Below are 15,023 nucleotides of genomic sequence, written 5' to 3' on the forward strand. Positions count from 1 at the left end.
ATATGCAACACTTTATTTTTATATTTTTTCTAAGTTCACATTTTCTAAATTGAACATTTTCAAATGATCACTTCTAAGACAGTCTTGTGAAATCACAATATCCCATTTTAACTAGCTTGCCACTAACATTTTTTAACAAATCATGAATTACTTTGCACCATGTTTGTACAAATAATAACTCATGTAAAATACAAAAATCAACTCTCAAATTTTTAAATAAATCATGTCACACTTTGAACTGGACACCAAATCTGTTATCTGTTTCTTTGTCAGTTAGTGAAGACCAAGTCTTTAAAATATTTTCTTGGATTTTCAAATTCTATTTGAGTTTTGTCTCTCTTAGAATTAAAAATGTCGAGAAAAGCGAGACCAGCTTGCTAGTAAATAAATAACATTTAAAAAATAGAGGCAGCTCACTGCTAAGTGCTGCTATTTGAGCTATTTTTAGAACAGGCCAGAGGGCTACTCATCTGATCCTTACGGGCTACCTGGTGCCCGCGGGCACCGCGTTGGTGACCCCTGATCTAGGGCTATGTGAGGTAAGTGATTTGTTTTTTCTTTATTGTACGAAGTTGATTATTTTTATATAGCGCTTCTTCTCTAACTCAAAGAGCTTTTACATTGAGAGACTCAATATCATTGACACCCTTGTTAGTGGCACTAGGGGCAAGGTAGGTGAAGTGTCCTGCTCAGGGACACAACGGCAGTGACTATACGCTGGATTCGAACTGGCGACCCTCGAGTTTCTGGCCGGGCCGCTCCACCATCTGAGCCATGCTGTTAAGTTCTTGAGTGTTCATTGGGTCAGAGAAACGCCAACATCAATTTAATACGTGTCTTTATTGAAATGCGAGGTTACAATTTCCCCATAACACTGGCACACTTGAAACACTTCAACAGCGGAATACAAAAGTTATTTAAAAAGAAAAAGTACAACACTGACATCAGCCTAAGAGGAGGAGGAAGCGCTTATGAATTGGTGTCGGTTTACGTTATTAGCAAGTGGAGCCCGATGAAAGTAAAAGACATGTATATATCAAGAAACATACTGTAAATATACAGTACCTTAAATGTTTTCAAGCCACATATTCCACATATATAAATTTGTTATGTTGTTGATTGTTCATCCTAAAAAGATCTTTAACATTTAACCTGAAACTTCACTTCATTAGTTCTGCACCTTTGTTTCAACAAAAAGTCCACTCTCGTGCCCGTTAATACAAACGTGAAAATGAGTCCCAGTAGTGTCATTGTGCCCGACTACAATTATGCATTTCTTTTATTTCTGCCGCCGATGAAGCGCACTGCATAAGAACTTCTTCTCTCCATTTGGACTCCGAAGTAGGAATGAAACGTGTTTTTACCGTCGTAAGCGCACAAAGGCCGACGTTGCTGTACGTGTAAACATAGCCACAAAGACCCCCTATTGACCTCCCCCCCCAAACACACATGCACCAATCTCCTTTCATCAAGACAGTACGCATCACGTTAAAATCAAATTTGGCAGGCAGGCGCATCACATTAGCGGTACTTTTATTTTGAAAGGTGACGTTGTCTCTTTCCCCTGTGAATGCAGCTAAATCTTCATTGAATTTCTTATTGATATTAAGTGTGAATCCTTCGTTTAGCGACTTGTTTATGAACATGGTCAATTAATGTCCGCAAAGTAATCATTATAAATTGGAATATGTTCGTAGCTAGAGCATCAAAACATGTTTATGACGTTCTAAGGGTATTTTTAACATTGCGAGAGCCTTCTAGACATGAAAACACGCCATTCTAATCCAATATATTAATGTAAGGCTGAGCCAATCAGTGGCCACGATACTGAACAGCATGCTCGGATTAGTTTGGTCTCATCCAGTGGCCAATACCTGCACTTGTCACTTTCAAAAAACAAACAAAATTGTGGCTCGTTGAGCAACAATCGTGTTCCCATGTTTAGTTTTTACTAATTGGTTTTGATCTAGTCTGCACTTTGTCTTTGTTATTATTATTATTGGCTTTTATCTAGTTTGCACTTTGTCTGTATTATTACTATTCTCATTATTATCGACTCATCTTTGTCTTATTCTTTTTCTTTTCCTATTTTAATGATGTTGGATCTGTGTTGTTGTTGTTGTTGGGGACAAGTGTTGTAAATTAGCTTTGGCTACAAACACTATAATGCATACATTGGATAACTGTTTCAGATGTCTATGTTTCTGTATCTGTCCCTATTTCAAATGAACCTTTATATACTATATATATATATATATATATATATATATATATATATATATATATATATATATATATATATATATATATATATATATATATATATATATATATATATATATATATATATTAGGGCTGTGAATCTTTGGGTGTCCCACGATTCGATTCAATATCGATTCTTGGGGTCACGATTCGATTCAAAATCAAATTTTTTTCAATTCAACACGATTCTCGATTCAAAAACGATTTTTTTCCCGATTTAAAAGGATTCTCTATTCATTCAATACATAGATTTCAGCAGGATCTACCCCAGTCTGCTGACATGCAAGCAGAGTAGTAGATTTTTGTAAAAAGCTTCTATAATTGTAAAGGACGATGTTTTATCAACTGATTGCAATAATGTAAATTTGGTTTAACTATTAAATGAACCAAAATGTGACTTATTTTATCTTTGTGAGAATATTGGACACAGTGTGTTGTCAAGCTTATGAGATGCGATGCAAGTGTAAGCCACTGTCACACTATTGTTCTTTTTTATTTTTTATAATTGTCTAATGATAATGTCAATGAGGGATTTTTAATCACTGCTATGTTGAAATTGTAACTAATATTGATACTGTTGTTGATAATATTCATTTTTGTTTCACTACTTTTGGTTTGTTCTGTGTGGTGTTTGTGTCTCCTCTCAATTGCTCGGTTTATTGCAGTGTTGCTGGGTCGGGTTTGCTTTTGGAATTGGATTGCACTGTTATGGTATTGCTGTGTATTGTTTTGTTGGATTGATTAATTAAAAAAAAACAAAAAACTTTTTTTTAAATAAAAAAATTAAAAATCGATTTTTTTAAAATGAGAATCGATTCTGAATCGCGATTTGAATTCGAATCATTTTTTCCCACACCCCTAATATATATATATATATATATATACTACTGTAGTATTGATATCGTTTTTGTGATGCTTTAAAATGCTTGATTTAGGCCAAACTATGCTTCTAAAATGGACCCCCCAAAAAAATCAGTGTTAGAGGGACGACTGTGTATCGTAATGTATCGCAGAATAATATCGGTGTCTGATATACAACATTATTAGAAAGTGTATCTACACAACATATGTGTTGTTATGTATCGCAGATGGTTTTTTTCTTCCAATATCCTCCCAAAAAAAAGCATCATCTGCAGTGTTTTTGGTCTACTTGTTTTTGTCAGGGTCACAAATAACACTCCTTACGCAAAACACAAATGTCCACTGCAGAGGACGCTGGCTCTCAGTAGGATATGCTGACTATCACGTAATCGCTGTATCGCGATATTTGCAGTCTTAAGTGGAGCCGATCCTGCCAAATTTCATTTCGTCGGAGGCCTACCGCTGCGCCGCCTCCTTCAAGCGCTGACAAAGACGAGGCGGGCGGAGTAGATGAGGTCGGCCAGGTAGAGGATCAAGTTGACGGCCGTGAGCACCGCCACCGCCATCAGCTTGTCCCACACACACAGGCCCTGCGTGTTGCCGCAGTTGGACGGCCGCTGCTTGTTCCCGCCGTGCTTGGGGTCAAAGTTGAAGATGGGCCAGACGATGGTGGCCGACAGGTAGAGGAGCACGGCGAGCAGGGCGTAGGCGGACAGGAAGCGGGCGAAGGGGAAGGGCAGGCAGCCGGTGCACTCGCCCACGCAGAGCAGGATGACGGCGGCCGACAGGATGAAGCAGATGCAGTAGACGGACATGCAGTACTTGAGGGCGTCGTGGCGGTCGTACAGGACGGGGTCGCTGATGAAGACGAAGATGATGCAGGCCACGAAGGTCTCGCACACCTTGAGCAGGCCGGGGGCGGTGGCCATGTAGCCCGCCACCTCGCCCGGGCGCGCCTTACTGATGCTCACCTCCGTCATGTAGGCGATGGTGGCCAAGCAGGAGAAGACGGTGGACACGATGCGATAGTCGCGCACCTGGCTTTGCCCCATGGAGCCCTTCAGGTAGTAGAGCGGGAAGATGATGGAGGCCGACAGGCACAACAGGGCGGCGTAGCAGGCGAAGGTGATGGGGAAGTTCTTCCAGGACACGGGGGCTCGGGTCTGCAGGCCGAACAGCTCCACCAGCAGCACCAGCACGGTGCCGGCGAAGCTAAAGGCCCAGCAGAAGATGCACCAGTCGCCCGTGCCGTGGTACAGCCGGCCGCCGTGGACCGCCACGGAGAAGGCCACGCAGGAGAAGATCAGCGCCGCCAGGCGGATCCAGAGGAGGGGCGTGGAGTGCAGGACGATAGCCATGTTGGAGGTGACGCCCTCAGATGTCGACCAGTAGACGCTCCGGTAGATGAACCTGGGAGGACACCAACAGCCATTAGGAAACTCTTTGATGTAGACAGAGGCTCAGGTTCGATTCCCACAACATGCAAGGCACCTAACAGGCTGTCTTCACTCTTTTCAGCTCAGTGGCCTTGTGGTTAGAGTGTCCACCCTGAGACTGGTAGGTTGTGAGTTCAAACCAAAGACTACAAAAAATGGGACTCATTGCCATACTTGCCGACCTTGAGACCTCCGAATTCGGGAGATGGGGTTGAGGGGGGCGGGGTTTGGTGGTAGCGGGTGTGTATATTGTAGCGTCCCGGAAGAGTTAGTGCCGCAAGGGGTTCTGGGTATTTGTTTTGTTGTGTTCATGTTGTGTTACGGTGCGGATGTTCTCCCGAAATGTGTTTGTCATTCTTGTTTGGTGTGGGTTCACAGTGTGGCGCATATTTGCAACAGTGTTAAAGTTGTTTATACGGCCACCCTCAGTGTGACCTGTATGGCTGTTGATCAAGTACGCCTTGCATTCACTTATGTGACTGGGCCGACCCGCTATTTGTATGGAGGAAAAGTGGAAGTAATGACAGGTTGTAGAGGACGCTAAAGGCAGTGCCTTTAAGGAACGCCCCCAATATTGTTGTCCGGGTGGAAATCGGGAGAAATTCGTGAGAAATTCGGGAGAATGGTTGCCCTGGGAGATTTTCAGGAGGGGCACTGAAATTCGGGAGTGTCCCGGGAAAATTGGGAGGGTTTGCAAGTATGCTCATTACCTCCCTGCTTGGCACTCAGCATCAAGGGTTGGAATTCAGGGTTAAATCACCAAAATGATTCCCAAGCGCGGTGCATGCTGCTGCTCACTGCTCCCCTCACCTCCCAGGGGGTGAACATGGGGATGGGTCAAATGCAGAGGACAAATTTCACCACACCTAGTGTGTGTGTGTGTGTGTGTGTGTGTGTGACAATCGTTGGGACTTTAACTTTTTTAACTTTACATTTTTGCTGCTTCAGAAAAACAAAACAAAGGAAAAAATAAAAATAAATATCAATGAATCAAACAAAATACATCCATATCGGTGTATGTATACCGACTTGTCATTATCATCCATTATCATATGTTATACTTGTTCTGAAATTGTCATGTATCCATCAAATCTGCTGTAGAAACTTGGACTATATAACCAACATATATAACCAACATTTAAGTTGATTGTAAATAAGGGGCGGGACATGGATAAGCATTCTTGCTTTTTTCCCCGTATCCCTTTTCGGGTGGGTGCCGTTGCATGTCTGTCAAATTACAAAGAGTGATGGAGTGTTGCTATATATGTCTGTCTGCCGGAATGAATAAATACTAGAGATGTCCGATAATATCGGTCTGCCGATATTATCGGCCGATAAATGCGTTAAAATGTAATATCGGAAATTATCGGTATCGGTTTTTTTATTATCAGTATCAGTGTTTTTTTATTTTTTATTTATTAAATCCACATAAAAAACACAAGATACACTTACAATTAGTGCACCAACCCAAAAAACCTCCCTCCCCCATTTACACTCATTCACACAAAAAGGTTGTTTCTTTCTGTTATTAATATTCTATACATTATATATCAATATATATCAATACAGTCTGCAAGGGATACAGTCCGTAAGCACACATGATTGTGCGTGCTGCTGGTCCACTAATAGTACTAACCTTTAACAGTTAATTTTACAAATTTTCATTAATTACTAGTTTCTATGTAACTGTTTTTATATTGTTTTACTTAAATTAAATAAATAAATAAATAATTAATATAATTAATAATAATAATAATAATAAATAAATTACTCTGTACACATATTACGAATATATTCGTATATATGTTTGATTTTTTTATAGCTATATTAGTCTATTTATACCTGCATTGGTCCTTTCCATCATTGTAACTGAGCTACTGTGTTGAACAATTTCCCTTGTGGATCATTAAAGTTTGTCTAAGTCTAAGTCTAATTTCTTTTTTATTGAAGAAAATGTTTTATTTGATTCATTTTTTTTTAAAGTACCTTATCTTCACCATACCTGGTTGTCCAAATTAGGCATAATAATGTGTTAATTCCACGACTGTATATATCGGTTGATATCGGTATCGGTTGATATCGGTATCTGTAATTAAAGAGTTGGACAATATCGGCATATCGGATATCAGCAAAAAGCCATTATCGGACATACCTAATAAATACATTCAAATTCAACTCAAATTATGGTTATGAAAGGATTCAATAACATAATGCATGGTCATAGAAGACCACAATGCATCCCAAAGAAACTTCGGCAAAAAACTGTGTTTCTTTTAGATTTCCTGTTTTATTTCAGCAATGTTTATAGTTACGTGAAACGCAAATGTTCACTGCGGAGGACGCTGGTTATTAGGAGCAGGGGTGTTGAAGTGGAGGGGAAAGTGGGGATGTTCTACCGGGCTACCCTTGGCTTTTGTAAAGTTGGAAGTGTTTTTCTTCTGACTTTTTTAAAGTACCAATGATTGTCACACACACACTAGGTGTGGCGAAATTATTCTCTGCATTTGACCCATCACCCTTGATCACCCCCTGGGAGGTGAGGGGAGCAGTAAGCAGCAGCGGTGGACGCGCCCGGGAATCATTTTTGGTGATTTAACCCCCAATTCCAACCCTTGATGCTGAGTGTCAAGCAGGGAGGTAATGGGTCCCATTTTTATAGTCTTTGGTATGACTCGGCTGGGGTTTGAACTCACAACCTGCCGATTTCAGGGCGGACACTCTAACCTCTAGGCCACTGAGTAGTAGTAGTTTTAAATATATATACCAGACTTTCCAGACTAAGCCGTTACTTTTTCCCAATCTTTGAACTCTACAGCTTGTAAAACATATTATTGGATTTTTCTTTGCTAACGGCCATAATGTTTTGTATTCAACAAATAATTTTTATATAACACCAACAGAGACACTGAAAAGGTGTGTTATTGTTTGTGCTATGACACTATCTTTTGGATACTGTACTTCCTGTTTCGTGCCTTGAACTGGAAGTATAACCGTCCATTGGGTCTATGCTCCAAAGGATTCTTCATTCATCACTCCAAGCAATGTTTGTTAGTTTTACAATGTAACTACAACGATTCACACTTACTAAACCGTCCCATGTGTGGTGTCTTCAAGAGTGCTATCATGCATGTTTGTATTTGCTATTGTAATGTAAACAAGCTTGCGTCGTTAGCATTAGCGAATATGCTAACATGTTTAGAAGTGTCCGGTATTATTAACATACAATGGCATTATTTTTGTATTGTTTCAGTTTCGTAAATTCCCCAAAACGTCCCAGTGGAGTTATTGAACCTGTTTAGCTGATTCGAGAGCTAGCTTCCGTGGCTCGTGTGTCCATGAGGATGACTTCTATTTTGTTTGATCAGCTGTTTTACTGCCGCGTGACAGGCACTGTTTGAAAACAATTAAGGTATGTAAATAAACATTTACAAAATATTTTGTACCGGTATATCTCTGTGACTTATAGTCCAGTGCAGCTAATATGTGTAAAACTATTTCTTCTAAAATATTGTGTGTCTGGCTAAAAGAGAACTGCACATTTTTTGGAAAGTTTTTTTATTTTTTACGGGCCGGATTTTGGACGCCAGCCGTAGTTTGGGAACCCCTGAACCACAGTATCTTTTTTTTTTTTTAGAAATATTCCAAATAGAAAAAGTTAAGGGGAAAAGTTATGAATAAGGTAATAAATATAGCTTACATTATTTACTGTCCATACATGACTATTACCTACACCACCACGAACCCATGCATTTTTAGACATCATATTTTTGAGCACTTAATAATAATAATACATTTTACTTATAAGGTGCCTTTCTGGGCACTCTAAGACAGTGGTCCCCAACCTTTTTGTAGCTGCGGACCGGTCAACGCTTGAAAATTTGTCCCACGAAATTTTTTTTTTTTTTTTTACATAAATAAATACAATCATGTGTGCTTACGGACTGTATCCCTGCAGACTGTTTTGATCTATATTGATATATAATGTATATATTGTGTTTTTTATGTTGATTTCATAAATTATTATTATTATTTATTTATTTTTATTTATTTATTTTTTTAATTTCTTGTGCGGCCCGGTACTAATCGGTCCGCGGACCGGTGGTTGGGGACCACTGCTCTAAGACACCGTACAAAATCAAAACAATAAAATCAAATTGGATAAAAACAACAACAACAAAGATAGATAAGATAAGATGATTACAATGAATAAGCAGTCAGGAAAAGGTGTGTTTTGAGTCTTGATTTGAGGAGGGATATTGAGTCTAAATTACGAAGGTCTGGTGGTAAAGACTTCCAAAGATGTGGGGCAGAGCTTAACAATAACTTAACAATCACAAATGCCCACTACTTCCCCCCATGGCTCGGCAGTCTTCCGCCCACACTTCAGTTTGCCTTCGAAGCCTCAACTGTATGTCTAAATATGGTCATAACTTCCTCTAACGGATGTCATTTTTGTCCCGTGTCGTCATCTCTCGCACTGCATAAACCAAAAAAAATATGCGGTGTGTTCAGCACACAAACCACGTTTGGGCGTGGCGGCGGCAACTATAAATCCGACATGTCCCAAACCGGGGACGATAAAATCAGAAGTAACACGCCTCCCCCACGGGGGGGGCACCGTCTCGCTGCCTCGCTGTAGCCGTGGGCTAAAACACAATGATGGGATTGTGATGCTTGTGAATGGTGAAAGCCTGCGAAGACAAATAATGACTTCTCTGTATTCACGACACATTAACATCTGCTTAAATCATCTTGTTTCTCCCGCTCCTCGCTTCTCACCCCCGGCCGGATTTTTTTTTATGGCTCTTCTGCAAGTCATTCCTGCGAGTCTTGGCTGCCTGGCCGACATTCCTCCATGTTCATGTCCTCGGAGGCCTTCCATTGACCCCTCCGCGTTATCTGTCAACATGGACTGCCTCGCTTGGTCCGCTACCAACGCCCTTGACGCTTTCAGGAAATATACACCGACTTTATTCAAATAGAACATTAGAAAACCGTGCAGGCTTTCAAGTTTGCAACACTGACTATGAGTTTTCTGGCGTTTTCAAGGTCTACTTTTCACCGATACATGTCAACTGCAACAGTAAGGAGTGTTTTCTGTGAAAATCAGCCAAGTGGAATGCTCTTGAAAGCGCCACAAAGTTATGCAGTAAAAGTAAAAAATAGCAGATTACTACTAGGCCACGCCTACTCGCTACTTTAGGGATCCGCCCTCTTCCACCCCCACGCACCCCCCTGGCTGCGACTGCCGCCAACACTCGCATAAATAAGACACCACCCAGCTGCCCGCCGTAAGATTTACAGCCAACGAGACTCTCTTGTGCTAAAATCTGTTTATTTTTCACCGGCATGATGACGTCACAGTTTCCTTGCCTCTCCCATGGCGGCGTGTTGATCTTCCCTATAGGAGATGTAACCCAGCTGGTTCGAACCCCTGCGCCATTTTACCGCATTCTGCACGGGGAGTCGAACTTCGGTCGTTCATATTGAGAGGCGAGTGTGCTGACCCCTGGGCTAAAAGCCCACTCTGGCTGGACCCTGTTACAGAGACAGGGTGTAGTTTTAGGTTAGGGCAGGGGTGTCCAACTCAGTTTAGATCGGGGGGGCCACATGGAGAAAAATCTACTCCCAAGTGGGCCGGACTGGCAAAATCATGGCACGATGACTTAAAAATAAAGACAACTTCAGATTGTTTTCTTTGTTTAAAAATACAACAAGCACAATTTGAAAATGTACAAATCATAATGTTGTTGTGGTTTTTTAACACTTACCGTATTTTTCGGACTATAAGTCGCAGTTTTTTTCATAGTTTGGCCGACTTATAGTCAGGAGCGACTTATGTGTGAAATTATTAACACATTGGCGTAAAATATCAAATAATATTATTTAGCTCATTCACGTAAGAGACTAGACGTATAAGATTTCATGGGATTTAGCGATTAGGAGTGACAGTTTGGTAAACGTATAGCATGTTCTATATGTTATAGTTATTTGAATGACTCTTACCATCAGGGCCGGCCCGTGGCATAGGCCGTATAGGCAAATGCTAAGGGCGCCGTCCACAAATGTTGGAGGAAAAGAAAAAAAAAAGTTGGTACTATTATTTCTAAATACATAAAATAATCCCACGTTAATTAAAATGCAAAGTAAAGCCTATTTAATAGAAATATTATTTGTTACAACATTACGCCCCCCCCCCCCCCCCCCCCCCTTCCCCCCGCACGGTGCGCCCCCTCCCTTCCCGTATCATGACTCTTTTTGGACGTCACCACATCAAAAAATCAACACAAGATGTCAAAACGGCCAAAACTGTCAGGTGCCCAGGGAAGAAAAAAGAGAAAAGAAGAGGAGAAACGAGAAAAAGACAGAGGTAGCAGGGAGGTAACGTTAGCCTACATGAAATGATTTGTCTGTTACAGAATGTGATAGTAACCTGGCTTTTTAGCATTAAGCTAATGTTACATGATTCAGCAATTGCTAATCAATAAATAGCTAGTTCTGTTTTAACGTCGGGTTAATATTGTGGAGGGGGCTAAATTTTTATGGAAAATAATAATGTAACGTTAGGTAATTACAGTACTCCCTGGTGTACAGTAATTTGTAAGTCATTCTAGTTAATGCAATATTAAAAAGCACAAATTGAGAACTCTGTAGGATCCCCTTTTTTTGTAATGTAGTTGTTAAAATCATACATTTGATATCTTGTTTTGTGCAGTGCCTTATTTATATTGTATTTTTAATTTATTTTATGCAACTTGTTGACACGTTTTATTTTGTGTTTATGTATGTAAAAAATATTGTATTTCATATATTTATTTTTTGTATTCATTTGTTCATCCATATTTTTTTTTATCTTGTTAACTATTCTGATTGTTAATTTGCTTTCTTTAAGTAAAAAAAAAAGGTCAAAGACAAAGCTATTCGGTTTCTTGTGCACTTCACTGCCGATGTGGGGGGGCGCCACCTAAAATCTTGCCTAGGGCACCTGCTTACCATAATATGTTACGTTAACATACCAGGCACGTTCTCAGTTGGTTATTTATGCCTCATATAACGTACACTTATTCAGCCTGTTGTTCACTATTCTTTATTTATTTTAAATTGCCTTTCAAATGTCTATTCTTGGTGTTGGCTTTTATCAAATAAATTTCCCCAAAAAAATGCGACTTATACTCCATATATATGTTTTTTTTCCTTCTTTATTATGCATTTTCGGCCGGTGCGACTTATACTCCGGAGTGACTTATACTCAGAAAAATACGGTACATGTTGCTGTTAATAGTATTCTATCTCAATTTGTCGTTATTTATACTTTCTGAGTAAATGATGTGATAATGTTCATCAGTCAACTCATTGGTGTTAATTTCAATCTATCGAGATAAAAAAATATATCAAAATAAAATTACAGGATGTTATTTATGTAGTTTGCTCATTTTCTTCGACTGGTGCACTAACTAACATCATGTGGTTTATTTAATTTTTTTACATATGTAGTACAATCTACAAAGATACAAAGAATTGGTGTTGCGACCTCTAGTGGACACATTTAGAACAGCAGTTTCTTTTATTCAAAAATTTTGGCTCATTTTTATACTTGGCAAACTCATCTCACGGCCCGGATAAAACCTGTACGTTTGACACCCCTGGGTTAGGGCACAGTGTTCTTGTTTTCCACTAACCCTTACCCATACTTGCCAACCCTCCCGAATTTTCCGGGAGACTCCCGAATTTCAGTGCCTCTCCCGAAAATCCCCCGGGACAACCTTTCTCCCGAATTTCTCCCGATTTCCAGCCGGACTTAAAGCACGCCCTCTCAAGGTTGGCAAGTGTGGGCAACCATGCTCCCGAATTTCTCCCGATTTCCACCCGGACAACAATATTGAGGGCGTGCCGTGATGGCACTACCTTTAGCGTCCTCTACAACCTGTCGTCGCGTCCGCTTTTTCTCTTAACTAACAGCGTGCCGGCCCAGTCACATATTGTATGCGGCTTCTGCATTCACACGTAAGTCACTGCAAGACATACTTGGTCAACAGCCATACAGGTCACACTGAGGGTAGCCGTATAAACAACTTTAACACTGTTACAAATATGCGCCACACTGTGAACCCACACCAAACAAGAATGATAAACACATTTTGGGAGGACATCCGCACCGTAACACAACATAAACACAACAGAAAAAATACCCAGAACCCCTTGCAGTACTAACTCTTCCGGGACGCTACAATAACAGCTCGAAGGGGAAGGGGTATGCTGCCTGCACCTCAACCACGCCCCCCCAAACCGCGCCGCCAACACCCCCTCGCCCCCCATCTCCCGAATTCGGAGGTCTCAAGGTTGGCAAGTGTGCCCTTACCCTACTACTGTTCTTTATTTTTCTCAAGCTGCTGGGGGTGTCTTCTCCTTTGAAAACCTTTTGTATTTCCCATCGGCAGAACGTTCCGCAAGCGCAGCACTACGCCGCAAAGCGACGTGTTAGCGTCAGCATTTTCCGAACCAAGTCGAAGCGTTACTCAGCACAAAAACTTGTCGGTTTCGCATTGTCCAGACGTTTTTCTGCGAGGAGATGAAAGGCTGGAACGTTTAAAGTGCCTCGCCCACAATGCGTCGTCTTGCTCGATGGCTACACGCTGGCATACGTGCTCTAATTGAACAAATCTGGTGTACTTACTGTTGTGTCTTCATTTTGAAATACTGTCAGGAACTGCCCTGAAATAACAGTGTGAGTGTTGCCGGAACAGAAATGTTTGATGTCTCAGTTTAAAGGAGCTTTTTCTATCTGGACAGCCTTTGAGCTGCATTATGATGTCATAGGCTTTTATGCGCCAAAGTGCAGCCCATTTTTTAAGTTTAAAAAAGTGAAAGTACCAATTATTGTCACGCACACAGTAGGTGTGGCAAAATTATTCTCTGCATTTGACCCATCTCCCTTGATCACCCCCTGGCGGGTGAGGGGAACAGTGAGCAGCAGCTGTGGCCACGCCCGCGAATAATTTTTGGTGATTTAACCCCCAATTCCAACCCTTGATGCTAAGTGCCAAGCAGGGAGGCAATGGGTCCTATTTTCTATAGTCTTTGGTTTGAACTCACAACCTACCGATCTCAGGGCGGACACTCTAACCCAGACCTGGGCAAATTAAGGCCACATGCGGCCCATTAAGCTTTTCAATCTGGCCCGCCGGACATTCCCAAATATTGTTTTTAGATCTTTAAGATGGAAAGTGTAGCTGCCATTATGATGTGCAGTGATGTTTTCAAATGACCGTAAGCAGGGCCGGCCCGTGGCATAGGCCGTATAAGCAAATGCTAAGGGCGCCGTCCACCAGGGGGCGCCACGCCAGGTGCCACAAATGTTGGAGAAAAAAAAAAGTTGGTACTATTATTTCTAAATACAAAAAAGAATCCCACGTTAATTAAAATGCAAAGTAAGGCCTATTTAATAGAAATATTATTTGTTACAACATTACGCCCACCCCCTACCCCCGCACGGTGCGCCCCCTGCCTTCCCGTATCATGGCTTTTTGGACATCACCACATCAAAAAAATCAACACAAGATGTCAAAACGGCCAAAACTGTCAGGTGCCCAGGGAAGAAAAAAGAGAAAAGAAGAGGAGAAACGAGAAAAAGACAGAGGTAGTAGGTAGGTAACGTTAGCCTACATGAAATGATTTGTCTGTTACAGAATGTGATAGTAGCCTGGCTTTTTAGCATTAAGCTAATGTTACATGATTCGGCAATTGCTAATCAATAAATAGATAGTTCTGTTTTAACGTCGGGTTAATATTGTGGAGGGGGCTAAATTGTTATGGGAAATAATAATGTAACGTTAGGTAATTACAGTACTCCCACCTTACATTCCTCTGGGAGATTTGTATTAGATCTTTTAAGCAGGTGTTTTTTGTTTACATTGTTATTGCCTTCTGGTTAGCTAATGTTTGCCCTGCAGGTAATAGTCACTTTTCCACCCCTTTATATATTAGGTATAGTTGTAAGCCTAGTTGTTAAAGTGTACATCATTAATGTTAATTAAGCAATATCACATGAGAGGGAATGCTGTTTTTTAATTTGAGCACTGCTGTGATTCGGTTAAAGATAATCATAACATAACATTCTCATATAATATGTTAATTTGCTTTCTTTAAGTAAAAAAAAAGGTAAAAGACAAAGCTATTCGGTTTCTTGTGAGTATATACACTTCACTGCTGATGTGGGGGGGCGCCACCTAAAATCTTGCCTAGGGCGCCAGATTGGTTAGGGCCAGGCCTGACCGTAAGTCTTGAACTATACAAAGTATTTCAATGGTTTGAATCTGCGCTTTTGCATGATATACTAGTTACTATGGTCATCTAATTAGTTACTAAGATAATCTAAGTGACAGCAGCTCAGACGAGGCACCAAGCAGTGTGGGCGGGGAGCGTTTCCACAGAGTGTTTCCAGAGCGGCCCGCCTGAAATGCGGGT

At 40.9% G+C, this 15,023-nt stretch overlaps 1 protein-coding gene across 4 annotated transcripts in view; it reads right to left on the minus strand.

Moving 5' to 3' along the window:
• Positions 1 to 823: 823 nt before the first annotated feature.
• The window catches only part of myadmb (myeloid associated differentiation marker b), a 24,666-nt gene continuing 10,466 nt past the window's right edge, over positions 824 to 15,023 (minus strand). For 2 of the 4 annotated variants that reach the window (XM_062023192.1, XM_062023193.1), the window contains exon 2: positions 824 to 4,533. In XM_062023192.1, coding sequence (XP_061879176.1) covers positions 3,600 to 4,481 — 882 coding nt within the window. In that variant the 5' untranslated portion in view covers positions 4,482 to 4,533 and the 3' untranslated portion in view covers positions 824 to 3,599. Of the gene's footprint in view, positions 4,534 to 12,918; positions 13,195 to 13,233; positions 13,396 to 15,023 lie in introns of those variants that run through there. The other 2 variants (XM_062023191.1, XM_062023194.1) reach the window with 2 other exon arrangements.

This window comes from Entelurus aequoreus, linkage group LG16 (genome assembly GCF_033978785.1).
Source record: "Entelurus aequoreus isolate RoL-2023_Sb linkage group LG16, RoL_Eaeq_v1.1, whole genome shotgun sequence".
NCBI classification, from domain to species: Eukaryota; Metazoa; Chordata; class Actinopteri; order Syngnathiformes; family Syngnathidae; genus Entelurus; species Entelurus aequoreus.